The 14,152-nt window shown below is 45.3% G+C and overlaps 1 protein-coding gene across 6 annotated transcripts in view; it reads right to left on the reverse strand.

Moving 5' to 3' along the window:
• ash1l (ash1 (absent, small, or homeotic)-like (Drosophila)) overlaps positions 1 to 14,152 on the reverse strand; it is a 29,035-nt gene that overhangs the window by 12,571 nt on the left and 2,312 nt on the right. For 3 of the 6 annotated variants that reach the window (XM_086193200.1, XM_086193201.1, XM_086193203.1), the window contains exons 3-12: positions 11,654 to 12,445; positions 6,511 to 10,912; positions 3,290 to 3,959; positions 2,949 to 3,122; positions 2,733 to 2,827; positions 1,747 to 1,820; positions 1,570 to 1,615; positions 1,218 to 1,326; positions 805 to 1,011; positions 472 to 618 (exon numbers count right to left, since the gene is read on the reverse strand). In XM_086193200.1, coding sequence (XP_086049326.1) covers positions 472 to 618; positions 805 to 1,011; positions 1,218 to 1,326; positions 1,570 to 1,615; positions 1,747 to 1,820; positions 2,733 to 2,827; positions 2,949 to 3,122; positions 3,290 to 3,959; positions 6,511 to 10,912; positions 11,654 to 12,250 — 6,521 coding nt within the window. In that variant the 5' untranslated portion in view covers positions 12,251 to 12,445. The remainder of the gene's footprint in view (positions 1 to 471; positions 619 to 804; positions 1,012 to 1,217; positions 1,327 to 1,569; positions 1,616 to 1,746; positions 1,821 to 2,732; positions 2,828 to 2,948; positions 3,123 to 3,289; positions 3,960 to 6,510; positions 10,913 to 11,653; positions 12,446 to 14,152) is intronic. The other 3 variants (XM_086193204.1, XM_086193202.1, XM_086193205.1) reach the window with 2 other exon arrangements.

Here is a 14,152-nt window from a genome sequence, read left to right on the forward strand (position 1 = left end):
CCAAACTAGGGCAGCACAACAAAGAGTATCATATTGTCCCTGATATACTGTATTGTTACAAATGCCCATGATTACAGAATCAAAGAATTTTTACATTGGCATTCATTTATCCTGGGGTTATTTTATGAACCCTGCAAGTTTCGGTGACTTTTAATTTCTAAATCAAAATTTTATTCTAGCCCTGCAGGCTTCGCACCTATCCTAAATATTTGATGGAATATGCACACAATTGCCTTTCAGAAAATCCTATCATTTCCACCAACTCTATATACTAAGTGAGTAAAAGCAGTGCTCATTATTTGTCAACACAGTTAAAAAAAAAAACATAGTTGAGCCAGGAGCGGCTTGTAACAGCTTGAGCTTGCAACCTCTAATACTTAGTCCTGAAAAAGGTTAGACAAATTAGTGAGAACCCAAAAGCACCACAAGGGCAGTAAGAGGGAACAGGTTTAACGCTGCTATGACACCCACCACTTCTGCATCTCACAGTTGGGCTCACAGCTGTGGTTTATGAAGCGTGCTTCATTGCCCATTCTGTAGCTGTCAATCACCATGCCACTATCCAGGTTCAGACAGTAGTGGCCACTGTGAGAGAAGTACTGCTCCATCATACGGCTCCTGAAACATGACAATATGGGGTAATGGAATATTAAACAAATGGGCACCCATTTGTTAGTTTATATGTCTGAATTAAAGACACGAGACATGCTAATGGATGCTTAATCTTATGCAATCCATACATGTATTCTTACATGGCTATCACCAAAAATATACCTGGCACAAAACATGACCAAACAGTCTCACCTGAACTCCTGCTCGCTAACCACTTCTCCCAGGTACTCAATAATGAACTGTCCAGAACGGAGGGTCTCCTTGGTGCGGATTCCCCAGCCCTTGCCCTCTGCCCGGAATCTCTCCAGACATTGTACCCATTCATGTCTCTGGATGTGCTGGTTGTCACACTGGTCAACACATGGACAAGTGCTTGGAGAGCACTCGGCAAAGCTCATCCTAAGGAATTGGACAGTTGCACATACTGAAATTGAACCTGCTCATGATAAATGATTTCCATGAAGGTCAAGCATAAAAATTCAGCTGTTTGTGATACAATCATATATTCATCCAAGCTGCTTGTTACAGCTAAACATACGTTTTGTTTTGCTGTCATGATAGCAGTGTCAGCCTCAAATTGTATTTGTGCTTTGTGTGTCTTATACCTATTCAGGCAATCATCCAAGCAGCCTTTTTCAGTTGAGTCCTCAGGAGGTCTACAGTTGCATGTGGTTGTTTCATAACCAGAGAGAGGCTTTACATCCACATAGACATCTGTGACACATAAAAGAGAATTACCATTTTATACTTACTGACACTCAATAGGTGATTTGGTCAGTGACGAGAACATCAAATATTTTTAATTCCTGTTTTGCAAACAATACATGCGATTAATAACAAGGAACAAAGACACATCTGAGGCAAACAATAAAGTAAATATATTTATGTGTAATGATTTAGCAAAAATGAGGATGTGCATAAACTGATCAGGCAACAAGAACCAAGCTGGATACCTACTTGATCTGATCTTTTTGTAAAGGGGGACATCAGGCCTCTTGTAAAGCTGGAACATGACAGAAATTAACACTTGTGTCAGCCTCTACTGGGGCTACAACCTTTGAAATCCCCTGACCCTCTTTTAGTTGGAGGATCGACAACTCCTAAAAACACTTGATGCTCAACATGACTGATCACCTGATCGTGTTTCCACAGCCATAAGATGTCATAAGGCAACTGGAAATCAATGCGCTTCTGTCGCAGATACTTCCCTGAGAAATAACAGAAAGAAAAATTTAGAGAGAGAACATACGATTGAAACACAATTTGAGGTTCTATTCATGTTTGAAAAATAAGAATAAATTAACAATGTTGCCAGCATAAAATTCAGTGTTTATATTCAATAAGTTAAGCTTGTTTCATTTGATCATAGCTGTACAATTTTTTTACTCGGCAAACATCATGCAACAGTCATTCTTGAATTGCAAATTAACTAGAATGACATTTAAGTATATTCAAAATTTATCCTGTGAAGACATTTGTGTGACATTTTGTTATAATCAACATGCGGATGTGGCAAAAAAAAAGGTCAGAGTGCACTTAACCTTTAACTGCCAAATTGTAATCAGTTCATTCTTGAATCCAAATAGACTTTTGTATCATACATGAGGAAATTTCATCAAAGCATTCGTGCGATATTGTGTTCATGAGAATGGGACAGACTGACAGATGGACAATCAAGCCAAAGTTAAAAAAAAAAAATCCTCTGACAGCTGATGTCACCAGTGTGGAGCCACAAAACCATTAGAGATAATCAATCAAACCTTTACAAAAGTTGAATGTGTTAGAAAATACTAAAAGAGCACTCAGGGATTTATTGCGTTCTTCCTGGGCTCATGCTACATGAATATTCAAACCACCAGTTTTTGTATGATCCAGTTGACACTCAAACAAACCACACAAGCCACATTACCTGTGGCTGAGTAGTAAACTCTGATTTGTCAAGTAGCTAAAGTGACTCATTAACAGTGCTTAGATTATCATAAGAGAATCCATCCACTCATCCATTATCTTCCGCTTATCCTGTTAAGGGTCACGGGAGGGCTGGAGTCTCGCCCAGCGGCTTTCGGGCGGGAGGCACGGTACACCCTTGGACAGGTTAAGTGATCAATTTTGACACTTACCAACATGTATCGGAGCTGGAAACAATCCATACTCGTGCTCCCCAGGTATGTACTCCAGCTTCTCTTTCTTCAGCTGCAGCAGCTGACTCCGGGGGCTTCAATATTTTATACAGAAACAGTTAAATGTAAACGCAGTTCACGAGTAGCAGAGAAAAAAATATCATTCTGGTTGGAGAGAAAAAAAAGTAAAATATTTGAGATTTCTTTAGGACTCACTCTTCAGTCTTGTACACATCAGAATAAAGCCCAGCCTTCTGGAACTTTTTCTTTGGCGGTCTGGCTGCTCTCTTTTCCCGCTGGCTGGTTATGGGGATTGCTGGTGCTTGTTCCCTGGAGACAGGGCCTGGGGGTTCTGGGGAGCAGTGCCCATCTGGCTTGCCCTCCACTGAACTAAATATAGAACCATGATTTGGTCTCTTGTGACCACGGGCCATAATAAATGTTCCAACATATACCACCTCTAAAATCTAAAACTAGTACTTACTCTCTGAAACATAATAGAGGCTCTTAGGCAGAATACAAATGTACATTCAATACTGCAGTAAAAACCTGCTTACCCGTGATAATGACCGATATCATCCTGAGTAAGCCAGCTTCTTCCAGATCCAGGCCTGGGCCTTGCCACCATGTTCTCCTCCCTGTCTGGCAATCGCTCTTCAGTTTCCTCTATCTCCCCGTCCTCTTCCTCCTCCTCCTCCTCCTCCTCCTCTTCTTCCTCATCCCCATCTCTCTCCCAGTGTTTCCGCTTCTGGCCTTTACTACGTTGGCCCTGGACTACTGACTCAATAGCATCTGTCACAGTATCCCCCTCCCACCTGCCCCCCATTGACCGGTCACCCCCTCTGTCCCTGTGTCGAGGCTGATTCAACCCTACCACAGGGGGTGGGGATGGTGGAGGGGAGGGTAACGGGTGTTTCCTGGGACGTCCAGGGCCCCTCTTTTTCACCATGTTGTTTCCTGTCCGAGCCTGTCTCTGCAGCTTCTTGGCACGCAGGATTTTATTGACGTGGTGGAGGCTGTGCTTGGATGGCTGTGGCCGATGGGACTGGTGAGGCAGGGAGGCATCCAGGCAACAGTCCTGGGAAGGGGAGAGGCAGGAGGAAGAGGCAGAACCATGGGAGTGAAACATAGATGGCTGATGAAGGTGTTGCTGTCGATGATGCAGGGATCCTTCTGGCACTTCAGGACTCGAGAGGACACCACCTCTTGTCTGGATACCTGATGAACCTTTTCAAAAAAAGGAAAAAAAAAGGTTTTGGAATACACTACAGACAAAATAGTGATTGTCATAATCTTACGTGGCTTTAGAAGAGCTCACAAAGAGTCAACTGCAGATATCTACAGTGAACTGCAGTGAGTGGCACGAGTGTTATATATTTCAGACCACAAACAATTGTCATGCACAAAACTAATGTAGGATTTAAAAAAAAAAAAAACATGTTGGTACCTAACACAGACATCAAAAAAAGAAAAAAAACACTTACTATGTTAAATAGAGTACGGTAGGTCATTAGATCATTTTCTCTGTATATTCCCCTCTCTAATCTCATCTGGGTCCTCATTTATACTTACTGTCACTTTCATTAATCATCATTGCTACTACTATTCCATTGCTCAAGCCCCTCCCCCAGCTTGCCATTCACAGGACTCTTTACGCATTATTGAAATCTCTCATTTCCTTTAACTTACCTTGACTTACATCCCCACCCACTCTCAAACTCTCATCTTCTGACATGGCTTAATTCAGCAAACTCTCTGACTGAATTCATTCTGAATGTTTCCCTCCTTTCTCCCCTCATCTGACCTGAGCACATCCCCTCATCCCTAATTCAGCCTTGTCCTGTTAGGCGTCTTCAACTTATGTAACCTATACCTTCGCATTTTCAAGTTTGATCCCTCATGCCCCTGTTGCCCCCTTCCAACCGATAAAGAAACATGTACTGAATCCCTCTACTGTTCTTGCATCTCTCTGTGGCTACTCATTAAGGAAGTTTCCTTCTAGTCATTGTGGGCACTTACAATCTATTTAATTCTCTTTCTTAAAATACCAAAAATTCAAAACAAGACTATGTTTTGCAAAACTAGCTGAACTAAGAAGTGACAAGGGGACAGAGTAAATCATTTGAGACAGTAGTGTTGAACTTAAATGTACTATACTAGTTGGTACACAAGTATACGTCTATCAACATGATACAGTATGTGTCAGGCATGTGTTAAGGCTCAGTGGAAAAGCACTGCACTCCAAACGAGTGACCCATATTGACAGCCCACTGGGAGCACAGGGACCACACACACAACCCCGATCAGCAGGTAAAAGAAGGTTGATGAGAGAAAACTAATTACGGGCTAATAAGAACTGACAACAATTTCCAATGTCCAATTGGAAATGGAAATATAAATTTATTTGCATTTTATTTTGTTAACTTGAAAATGCATTTTATCCTGTTCTGGCCTTCTTCATAACAATATATTAAACATATCTCTTTTCTTCCATCTTTCCTCACTCGTCATGTGTGCCAGCTCACTCCCCACCACTGGCCTCACCTACCTTCACAGTGCTGTCTGTGACCACTGGTTGACCCCAAGGCCTGAGCTCTAATCCAGGATTACCCCTGCTTGCTTTGAACAGCAACAGGCTGCCTCAACTGGGACCCTAGTGCTTCACATCTCAATAACAAACACGTACATAAACATTAGGTAACACTCATCTTACCACTGCTCATACACAGCAACACACCAGCGCATCATTCTTAGTCAGGGTCCATTTGTCACACAGATGAAACCAATATTGAGCCTCTGTGTCTTACATCAGCAGCCGTAGCTGAGCCCAGGTACTGGGTGCACAGACAGATAGTACTAAGCCATGCATTGTGAGCTTTAGAGGGAAATGTCTGCTAAATATAGCATGTTAACAAAACACTCCACCCCTGACAGAAATGCTATATCGACTGTGGCCATCCACATTTGCAACGGAGTAATTACGTATTTTTTTCAAGCCCATAACTACAAGTAAGAGCTACCAAATGTCAGACCTTGTATGCATAGGGTGTATCACTTTTTTTAAAGGTAGCGTTTTCAGTAAAGTGGCCCATTCCACTGGGTAATTTCCTTGTTCCGGTCAGAGACAGTAGGGAGAATTACCATAGGAGAACACAACTATCACTACTGGTGTTGACACAACCTCGACACAAAGATGGTTGGTTCTTCCCAGCATTGTGAATGATATTCAAGAGATATACAGGCTTAACCGTGCAACCCAATCAGGGATTCAAGGCTCACATACTCTGCCATATAAGCATGTCTGAAGTGCACACATGCTTAGTTCTGCTGCATAGTCGGCTGTGCCAGTTTAACACTTAATCTGTCTGCTGAGATATAAAGCTCATCAGACATCAACCAGTCCAATTCCACCGCATGATTCTTGATACAATGGCATCAGAACTATTTTTGGAAAATTAATTTGGTACACAATTGACTTCAATAACCTCTAACAATGTCAAATTTAATTGGGTCAAAGATTTTCTGTCCAGAATATCTCATCAAACTCAAAAGCTTATAGGGCTACATACATGATAAGTGAATGGAATGTTTAAGAACAAATACATCTAAAATATCTACAGGCATTTATTATTAGTGAGTTAATTTCATAGTTTCTCTTATTACAATTAAAAAACCATATGCAGATGTTGTAACCTGTCAATCAATTTATAAGCCGATGCTCTGCTGTAGGCTTTTGGACAGTTTCTTTTACAAATTAACTGTGCCAAATTGGACTTACCTAACTCTCTCCTCTCCGCTGATGTTGATCGGTCCTTCCTTATAGGTCGGTCCATGCGAGAGAAGCTGTTCTCTGGGACTACCTCAGTCTTTCTGCTCCTACAGCCCCGCAGGTTTGTACGGGTGAGAGCAGAAGCAAATAAATTTGTAAGATTTGGAGACTCATGGGCTCCAGGCTCTACATCACCCGGGGGCGAGAGCGGCTCCTCATCCTCACTGTCTGAACAACCCGCTAAGTCTTCAGCTCGCCTGTCTGAAAAGGGTCCCTGACCAGGCACCACATGACTCCGTGAAAGCTTTGAGTAGTCTGTTTCAGAGCTGCCCATCCTGAACCAGGACTCGACTGGGTGGTGGCTTTTTGAACTGCTACCCAGTGCTAACCTAGAGGGCCCTAGACAGGACATTGAGCTCTCTTTGCGCTTGTACCTTTCTGCAGATGATGATGACGAAGAAGAGGGAGAGTTCGCAGAAGTGGCAGCTGCTTGCTTGCTGGCACTGTTATTGGAGGTTTCTCGTCCAAAGCGGCATCGTTGTAAAGACTCTGCCATTCCCAAACTGCTGACTCGCTCTCCTTTCGTTGATGCTCCACTATCAGAAATCCCTGCATTAGCCCGACTCCCAGGTCCTCCTCTTACAGCCTCCTCCCTATCCTCCTCAGCACAGCGCTCCCTGTGTTTGTGTCTGTGTTTATGTTTGTGATGCCAGTTGAAGGACAGCTCAGACGACATAGGTGGGTACAGGACAGGGGACCTTCCTCCTCCCAGATACTCCTGCCTAAGCAGCTTGTGTTTTTTCTTGTGAAACTTGGAGGGGTTCAGTAGGAGGTGTGAGGGGTGGTGATGGTGCATATACGATGTGGGGGGAGGAGGGGGGAAAGATGGTGTATGGTGAGAGTGGTGGGATGGAGCTGTGTGAGGTGACTGGTGATGTGGATGAGGATACAGAGCACTCGCTGGAGGATACCCTCTGTAGTACCCTAAACCAAGGGGCCCAGAGGAGTACGGAACACTATAAGAGGGGTGGTAGAACCCCCCACTGGAGAGAGGAAATCCAAGCCCAGGTACAAAGGGAACCTCAGACATAGACTCTCTCAGTTTTGGAGGCCGTCCACGTTTCTTTTTCATATCCGGTTTACGAACATAGTGCAATGGATCACAAGAGTACGCAGGATGGGAGTAGAAACTGCCAAAGTTAACCCTGAAGATGGTAGGCAGGAGGTCTCTGTGGACATAATGGTGTGGTGGAGGGCCACCTGGACCCCCTATGCCACTAGTGGTACGGTTGCCCATACCTGGCACTCTACTTGGTCCTGCAGCCATACCTAATCCACTGCCAAGGCGGTGCCCTGTGGTACGATGTGCTATTCGTATTTCACTCAGCCTTATGACAATCTCATCTAGCTCAGCGAGAAAGTCAGGGTCATGCCGCCGGGAGCGCAACTGTAGGTACTTCTTCTTGCGTTTCCTTTTCTGTCTCTTAAGCTTGTCATAGCCAGGGCACCCATGGCTACGGCGTTTACATTTATGCTTGTGTTTCTCCTTGTGTCCTATTAAGGAAGAGGGAGGAGCTGCTGGGTGAGGTCTCCTGGGATCAGGTGATGATCTTGCACCGTGGGGCGATGGAGAGGGTGAGGGATGGTCCATAAGCACAGTGGAGTGTCGCCGTCTGCCTCTAGAATTAAGGCCCATCCCTGGACCCATAGCTGAACCAATGACCCCTGGCATTAATAAACCACTGCCTATCCCAGGTGGCATCCCAATTCCACCCAAGCCAACTGCCCCTCCAGCTTTCTCACCACGGTCAGAGGTGCTGTTGTTGTCTGTTCCTATGCCACTGTCACTGGGCACTGTCTCTTCACTGTGTGACTCACTCACTGGTGATGGAGTGGCCTCTTTTAGCTCACTTAGGGGGGCAGGGGAGGTGGGATGGAGCGGCCTGGGTGGGGAAAGCTTGTGATAGTGGTAGTGCTGCCTATAGTGGTGATGATGGTGGTGGTATCCACGACAAGATGACTTTTTCTGGGAAGCTGCTGTGGCCATGGATGATGACATGGAGCCTAGCCCTAGACTGCGTGGATTAGGAGCTGAAAAGGTTGGGGGAGGAAAAGAGAATGTGTTGTGACTATGATGGGGGTTTGAATAGTGAGAGTGACCTGCAAAGTGCACTGAGCCTGGCTCAACAAAACTGGCATCACTGATTGGACTGTGACCACCACTAGACTGTGAGAGAGAAGGGGAAGGAAAGACCTCTGAAGAGGAAAGCTGGTGCTGTTGATGAGATTGATGGTGATGGAGAGGGGAAGTGGTGTTCGGGGACAGGAAAGTTTCTGGAGGGGGTGTTGAAGCTGTGGCACTTACTTTTGGTTTACGTCCCCTTCTCTTACCCATGTATATTGTGCCTTTCTTACTGACATTAATTTGTGGCCCTAGTTTCCCCCCAAAAGAAGCAGCAAGGGAGGACAAGGATTGGGTTGCAGCTTCCACAGAGCCAACCACTCCACCGGGTGGCCCTTTAGGGATGTCCTCTGTTCTTGGGCCTAACAAGATTTGACTGAGAATACGTTTCCGTTTCACACTCTTCATCTTGTTAATCTTGCCTATGATAGTTTTCATAATAAGCTGCCCATTTCCTTTGCTGCGAAACCGTTTGTCTCCCATGTCCCCTGCCTCTGGAGCCAACGTGGGAGGCTGCCCCTCCTGGGGTAAAGTAGGGGGAAGGCGCTTAGGGCGTCCACGTTTTCTAGGCATAGGTTTAGGGGGGTTCAGGTCCACCTCTGGGTGAAGAACAGGGGGGTCCTGCTCTTCTTTAGACTTCAGCAAAGATGAAAAGCCCTTTGATGGGGCCAACTTATTAGGGGGGCGCCCACGGGCTGGGGCATCAAGTCTTGGCATTTTGGACTTTGGCCTTCCCCTTTTCTTGGGCTGGTGTGGAAAGAGTTGTGACACTGGACTTTGTGGCACAGAATTTGGTTTTATCTTATTTGGGTTAGGAGGCCTGCCCACAGGTCTCTTAACTGGCGGTGGCGTTTCCAAGCTTGAAGATAAAGGCATGGTGGTTTTGCTCTGGTCAAAGAGACTGTCCTGACCTGCTCTTTGATTTTGTGCCTTGTGCATTATACGGGTCCAGCGAGGTTTCCTTCCCCTGCGTTTTTTCAGGGGTTTGCTGTCCTGCTCTTCAGAAGAGTCTAGAGATGAATCAGGAGAATCATCTCTAAGAGGCGTTTGTGGACTTTCCTCACCATCTGGCTCTGGTGAAGAATCCCTTTGTCTTGAAGGCTCAGGGGGACTGCTGGTTCGACCAGGTCGGCTACTCTCATGGTTTGGACTGCGCTTATTGGGACTTGAGCTCTTACCCCTCTCAACTCGTAACAACTGATTATTAGGCCCCTTGTCTTTCCCTTCTGGCTTTCCTGTTCCTGTAAGAGGAGGGCAGTTGGTTAAATCTCTGGGACTGTCCCCATCCTGCTCCCTCTCACTTGCACTGCTTTCATCTGCCAGAGCAGGAGTCTCTCTTGCATGGTGTCCTTGTGAGGGAGCAGGGGAGCCCAGATGACTTACTGCACTCACAGTCATTTGCTCAGATGCTGTGGTGGGTGAAGATGAAATAGGGCAAGATGGGAAAGATGTGGAATGGGGTAAACAGTGAACAGGACGTGACTGTGGTTTAGGAATGCTACTGTTACTGTTGTCAGTGTTACTGTCCTTTGTCAGGACAGGCAGACGATTATTGCCATAAGTGAGAGCTGGGCTGCTGCTGCGACTACTGCTATTAGTGCTATTCATGTTGATGCTGCTGCTACTTGGTTTGCCAGCTCCGTCTGTATCCTCCTTCCTAAGGGAAGACAGCATGGGGGAATTTTCCATAACACTGTCTTTGTTCCTAGAACCATAGGGCCGACCAGGTGGCCGTGACACAGGAGGAGGCGGAGAGAGGTGAACCATTCTTGAATAGGTGTTCCTATTGGCCATAGCCCTGTCGCGCTGCTTGGCTGTGGGGGCCATAAAGCCTGAGCTTGGGAGAGTAGGAGCGGGGTCAATCTTTGCAGGTTTGGCTGGCTTAGGGGACTTTGATGGTGGGCAAGTCGCTATGAGTTGAGCTAATTTCTCTGTGACTGTGGGGGCTCCCCAACTCTGAACCCCTTTGTCCTTGTCTCTCTGACTCTCAGTGCTGTAGGTGTGCTGAGGAGGTTTAACACCTTCAAAGGTGGGGTCTTTTGATGCAGGTAGTGGTGGAGAGGGTGAAGATGTCCGAAGGTTGGGTTGTGGAGTTGGAGTTTTCTTCCCAGAGGGATGCATCTTGCTCTCTGGAGGAGAGCGGTGAAGATTAAGGGGTCTCTCAGATGTGGTGGTAGCTTTTGTGTCTGGCTTTGTATCAGACTTGCAATCCATCTTTGGTGGACCCTGCTAAAGAGAGAGAGAGAAAGAGACAGAGATAGAGAGATTATCTAATGAGAGTGTATCATCATTAAATTTTAAAAATTCAGAATCCCATTTGTAAATTATACAGATGTATGTATTTCTCAATTGAAAACATTTCAAGTAATGTACTAAAATTATACATTCATTTCTGATAAGAAAATTCGGAGGAGCACAGCAGGTATTTTGTCAGTGCCATCAAAACACCAGAGAATATATATATTTTAACAATTGCTGTTTATTGATAACATTTTGTCTCAAATGCTTTCTCCTGAACATGCCTAGGGGTGGGGGTTTACACTCAACTCGGTAACACTTATCAGGGTCAGATTGGGGACAGGGAGGGAGAGCTACAGAGAGGGGTCACGCGGGGGAGGGGGTGGATAGGACAAGGCCAGGCAGAGACTGAGGATAGACAGGCATAGGGAGACTGGAGGGGCAGAGTGTGATGAATAGACAGGCCAACAGAGAACACAAAGAAACTAAAGAACAATTAACGTGCCACCCTTTATCTGTGAAAAAACATGATAATTACTAGGATAACCTTGTAGTGGACAACTGTCTTGTTGACGACTTAACTGATAAAATTTTAAAGGAATGAGTAACAATGATGTGCTCAAAATATTTGGAACACATGGGTGTGTATGCTGGGAGCTGATATTGAGTTCTCACTTTTAGCATGAGGAGTTGCTCAGTCAAAATATTTAAATCACTGTCCTTTTGCCTTACCCTTTTTCCTGGAGTGCTCCCGTTCACTTGGGAGGGTGACAAGGTGGTGGAGCTGGCAGGAGGAGGAACAGGAGGAGGTGGTGTGGGAGCTTTCGAAGACGGGATTGATGATGTTGGGGCTGGTCTGTTGACACTGGGGCTCTGCTCCCTCTCTTTTTCCCTGCCATTTGAAGGACTCTGGCTCTGACTGCCTGGCCCATCCCCTGTAGTCCCTGTACGATTCCCTCGAGAACCACCTCCTCCACGCCCCGTATGTCTCATGGTAGCCCTGAAGGCCGGTCTGCACACATAATTCTCCAAGATTTTAGGGGGTTTCTTCATGCGTTTTGCTTGAAGGCCAATCTTAAGTTTGACATTGCCCTCAGATAGGCTGCTCTCCTTGATGGAGAAGTGGGACTGGTCCCCACCAGAACCTGCCGGCCCACCTGCTCCTGCACCATCAGAGACCGCCACAGGTCCATCTTTCTCTCTGTCCCTCTTCTTCTCCTCCTCTTCATCCTTCTTTCCACCTGCTCCCTCTTTCTCTCGCTCCCCTGCAGGAACAGCTGAGAGAAGAGGGGGTGGACTTACACTTCCCCCCTGAATCTTCTGATCCATCAGAACTTTAGGGAGTGTGCAGGTGTTATGAGAGAGAAAATGTTGTGGGTTTCAGGTAGAGTTTTTGATAGGGAGTGGGATGGGGGTGGAGGGGGGAAAGGGGGAGGGGGATTAAGGTATGAAAGAGGCTCTCCTTGTTTTCAGGTGGTTTCGCTCCCTTCCTCAGCTGTCCAGCCCTCTTTCTCCGTCCTTCAACTGTAATGGTAAAGAAGGGTAGAGCAGGGACGGAAAAGGAAAGAGAGGGCAGAGGAGGCGCATTCCACATTAGTCACCACAACACAGAACATCCACCAACCCTGACAGCATTTAAAAGTGCCTTAACACTGATATGTGTAACCTATCTTATGGATGAGTGATGGTAATGAGCAGGCAGAAGGAAACCACTTTTTTCCATCTTTTTGGTTAAAGGCTCTCCATTACCTTTGGTTAATTTTCATAGCCATAATAATCTATAATTCTATATCAAACTCATTTACACAATACAGGTTCTTCAACCAGAAAAAATGTAATCTTAAACTTAAAGACTATTTAGTGTCCACCTGACACCTAAATCCAAAAATTATAGAATAAGATGCCAACTGAGCAACCTCTTTACATCCCCATTAGTGAAAGTGAAAGCCCCATGCTTGTAATAGTGGCATACTGCTTATACCCTAGGTTAGCACAGCAGCAGCAGAGAGCAGCATGTTTCTTAATTGTACCCCTTAGAGTACAGCCCAATTCAATGAAGTAGTCTACAGCTCCCCACGGCCAGTGAGTGATTTAATGCGGATTCGCCTCCAAGCAGGTGCTTTCTCTGGGTGAAGTCATTTGGAGGCAATTCAGAACTGTGACCTCAGCACTTTGGGCCCTCTGGGACTAGACAGAGGATCTGGCCATGATTCCAAGCCTTCGCCAGCAGCAACTGAAAGTGAGTGATATAGCGTCAATGTGCCGGCGGTTTCTCTGCGCCTTGCATTAGTGGAGAGCACTAAAGGAGCCACTTAATGGAGCCTCTGGAAAGTCATACAAGTCGTCACATCAGTAAAGCATCAAAGCAAGAAAAGAAAAGGAATCTGCCCATGTTTGTTTTGGATTATGACAGTGGAAAACAGTAGTAGAGATTTTTTGGTTGAACCACACAGTAAAGGCAGCCCTTTTATTTGGAGTCTGGCCTGCAGCTCCCCCACACCCTCTTTTCTGTATTTACTTCAATTACTCCCTCCATTTCGTCTCAAAACTGCAGACTCCCCCTTGCTACACATACCACACTCAGATCACACCTCCCTCTTTTCTTTAACACTCCATCAATCTCTGTGTTCTTTCACTGTTTTTTAGGCTTTTCCGTCCTCTTCCTCCTCTATTTCGCAAACTTGGAAAGCAGCAGTAGTAACAGCACACAAACTTAAGTCACTGTGGTCCTACTTTAATCAGAAACACATTTCACCCACCATCCGGCCCAGTTCTTCTCCCTCTCTGTCCTTCTCTCACAGAGTGACAAATGTTCTCCACATTCGTTAATACAAAACACTAAAAGTGATACAACCTGCTTTCTCTGTCTGACAGTATTTAGGCCAGAAACAGACATTGTAACACCTAAACTAGCGAGAGTCTACTGACACAAATTTAGAAAAAAGCCTCCAAAAGAGTAAAAACATTCCTGTCACCTCTAACAAGCTTAGCAAGACCATTTACTGGCACTTGTTCTCATGTAATGTATCTGATACTAAGCTGAACTGCTTTCTATTTAGAGATAATAAGCTTCCGGGCTAAAGCATTTTTTTTTTCAAGTCAAGCATCACTGTAGTTTTGTTTTTACAAAGCAGGAGTGCATTTCAGTCATTTCCTTTTTATACAGAAGTACTAAAGAATAACAGAAAAACGGCAAATTGAAAGCCAAACATTAGTCAAACCTAACTGCTT

This window comes from Aulostomus chinensis, chromosome 22 (assembly GCF_037954235.1).
Source record: "Aulostomus chinensis isolate RoL2024-O1b breed Wild chromosome 22, RoL_Achi_v1.0, whole genome shotgun sequence".
Classification (NCBI taxonomy): Eukaryota; Metazoa; Chordata; class Actinopteri; order Syngnathiformes; family Aulostomidae; genus Aulostomus; species Aulostomus chinensis.